The 1,448-nt window shown below is 38.4% G+C and overlaps 1 protein-coding gene and 1 long non-coding RNA gene across 2 annotated transcripts in view; both read right to left on the bottom strand.

The window, feature by feature from the left end:
* The window catches only part of LOC107299377 (carbonic anhydrase 4), a 13,976-nt gene extending 12,874 nt beyond the window's left edge, over positions 1-1,102 (bottom strand). Inside the window, exon 1 of the mRNA XM_029286762.1 lies at positions 1,016-1,102. Within this exon, the coding sequence (XP_029142595.1) occupies positions 1,016-1,021 (6 nt within the window). The 5' untranslated portion in view covers positions 1,022-1,102. The remainder of the gene's footprint in view (positions 1-1,015) is intronic.
* A 6-nt stretch (positions 1,103-1,108) lies between these two features.
* LOC114923603 overlaps positions 1,109-1,448 on the bottom strand; it is a 7,679-nt gene continuing 7,339 nt past the window's right edge. Inside the window, exon 3 of the long non-coding RNA XR_003810672.1 lies at positions 1,109-1,161. This is a non-coding gene — a long non-coding RNA (uncharacterized LOC114923603). The remainder of the gene's footprint in view (positions 1,162-1,448) is intronic.

Below are 1,448 nucleotides of genomic sequence, written 5' to 3'. Positions count from 1 at the left end.
GACCTAGGGTGAATTTTAAATAGGGATAATTTTTAATGATTTTAATAATGTCACAGACTATAAATATTTGGTTTTAATTGGCTTTTATAGGGGAAATGTTGTGTTGTGTTGTTTGTGTTGTGTTATTTTAATATGCTGTGAGCCGCCCTGAGTCCCGTGGGGAGAAGGGCGGCATATAAATTATGAAAAAAAATAAAAAAAATAAAAAAATAGTTGTGATCAGGACAGTAGTTGTGTTCCCTTTTTAACAAGTAATCTATTCTGAAAGGACTTTGCACCCCCCATTACTGATTTTTACATCCTTCCCCTGAGGACTATCAGCAACATACATAATAGCTTATGAAAAAGCTGTCAAAGTAGAAATGCAGGAAGCACAGTTAAAGATTCTGGTTGTAGAATAGTTAATTGATCTTAGCTGGTCAAGTAATCAGCACTACAGGAATGCCCCAAAGGTGCTTTTTTTCAAGAGGCAACTGGGTTTTCTTTGTTTTTCCTTTGTTTTTCCATGTTTCGCTTCTCATCCAAGAAGCTTGTTCCATTCTGACTGAATGGTGGAGAATGAAAGGATTTATATTCCTTGCAGTCATCTGGTCATTAGCACTCTTTCTGGGAGTTGTTCCCCGCCATTCTGACAGAAATGAAGAAGCTGCTTAGATGAAAAGAGAAACATCTTCAAAGAGAAACAAGAAAGTCCAGTTGCCTCTTCAAAAAGCACCTTTGAGACAAGCATGACTTGGATGACTGAGAACCTCCATAGCCCTTGACTTACAACCATTTTCTTTGTGACCATTCAAAGTTACAAAGTCACTGAAAAATGTAACTTACAACTGGTCCTCACACCTACAATCATCATCCACACATCAGGTGACATCCACTTAACAATCACTTTGCTCAGCAACAGAAATTCTGGTCTCAGATTGTGGTCATAAATTGAGAATTACCTGTATTCTCCTACATCAAACCAAACATTCATCTCTTAGTAATTTTATTTTTGCCAGCACCCTGAATTGATTACCTCCATGGCATAGTGTTGGCCATTGATTGTGTGCTCTGCGCCATTGGTATTTTGGGTGCCCCAATGCCAGTGGGCGCTGTGCAGCCAATACACTGCTGGTAAGCCAGGACCAGAGATGGTTGCTTTGGAATTAAAAGTTATCTGAACTGCAACAGAATGAAAACAAAATTAAGAGCAAATGTCTTGATGGGTCTTTGACTAACAAGCAAACAGGCATTATTCCAACAGATGTTGATTCCTAAATCCACAATCCCAGAAGATTCCACTCTTAAAACTGTAAGGATGGTAGTAGATTTTAGGAGAAGCTCTCCTATTCTACCACCTTTTACAATATTGGACAACACAGTATCAACAGTAGAGATCTTCAGGTTTCTGGGTTCTATAATCTCCCAGGACTTAAAATAGACGCCTCACATTAGAACCACTATTAAAA

The sequence above is a fragment of the Protobothrops mucrosquamatus genome, unplaced genomic scaffold (genome assembly GCF_001527695.2).
Source record: "Protobothrops mucrosquamatus isolate PMUCROS unplaced genomic scaffold, P.Mucros_1.0 scaffold4843, whole genome shotgun sequence".
NCBI lineage: Eukaryota > Metazoa > Chordata > Lepidosauria > Squamata > Viperidae > Protobothrops > Protobothrops mucrosquamatus.
The sequence above is the reverse complement of the archived record's forward strand: the minus strand, read 5'-3'. Positions and strand labels throughout refer to the sequence as shown.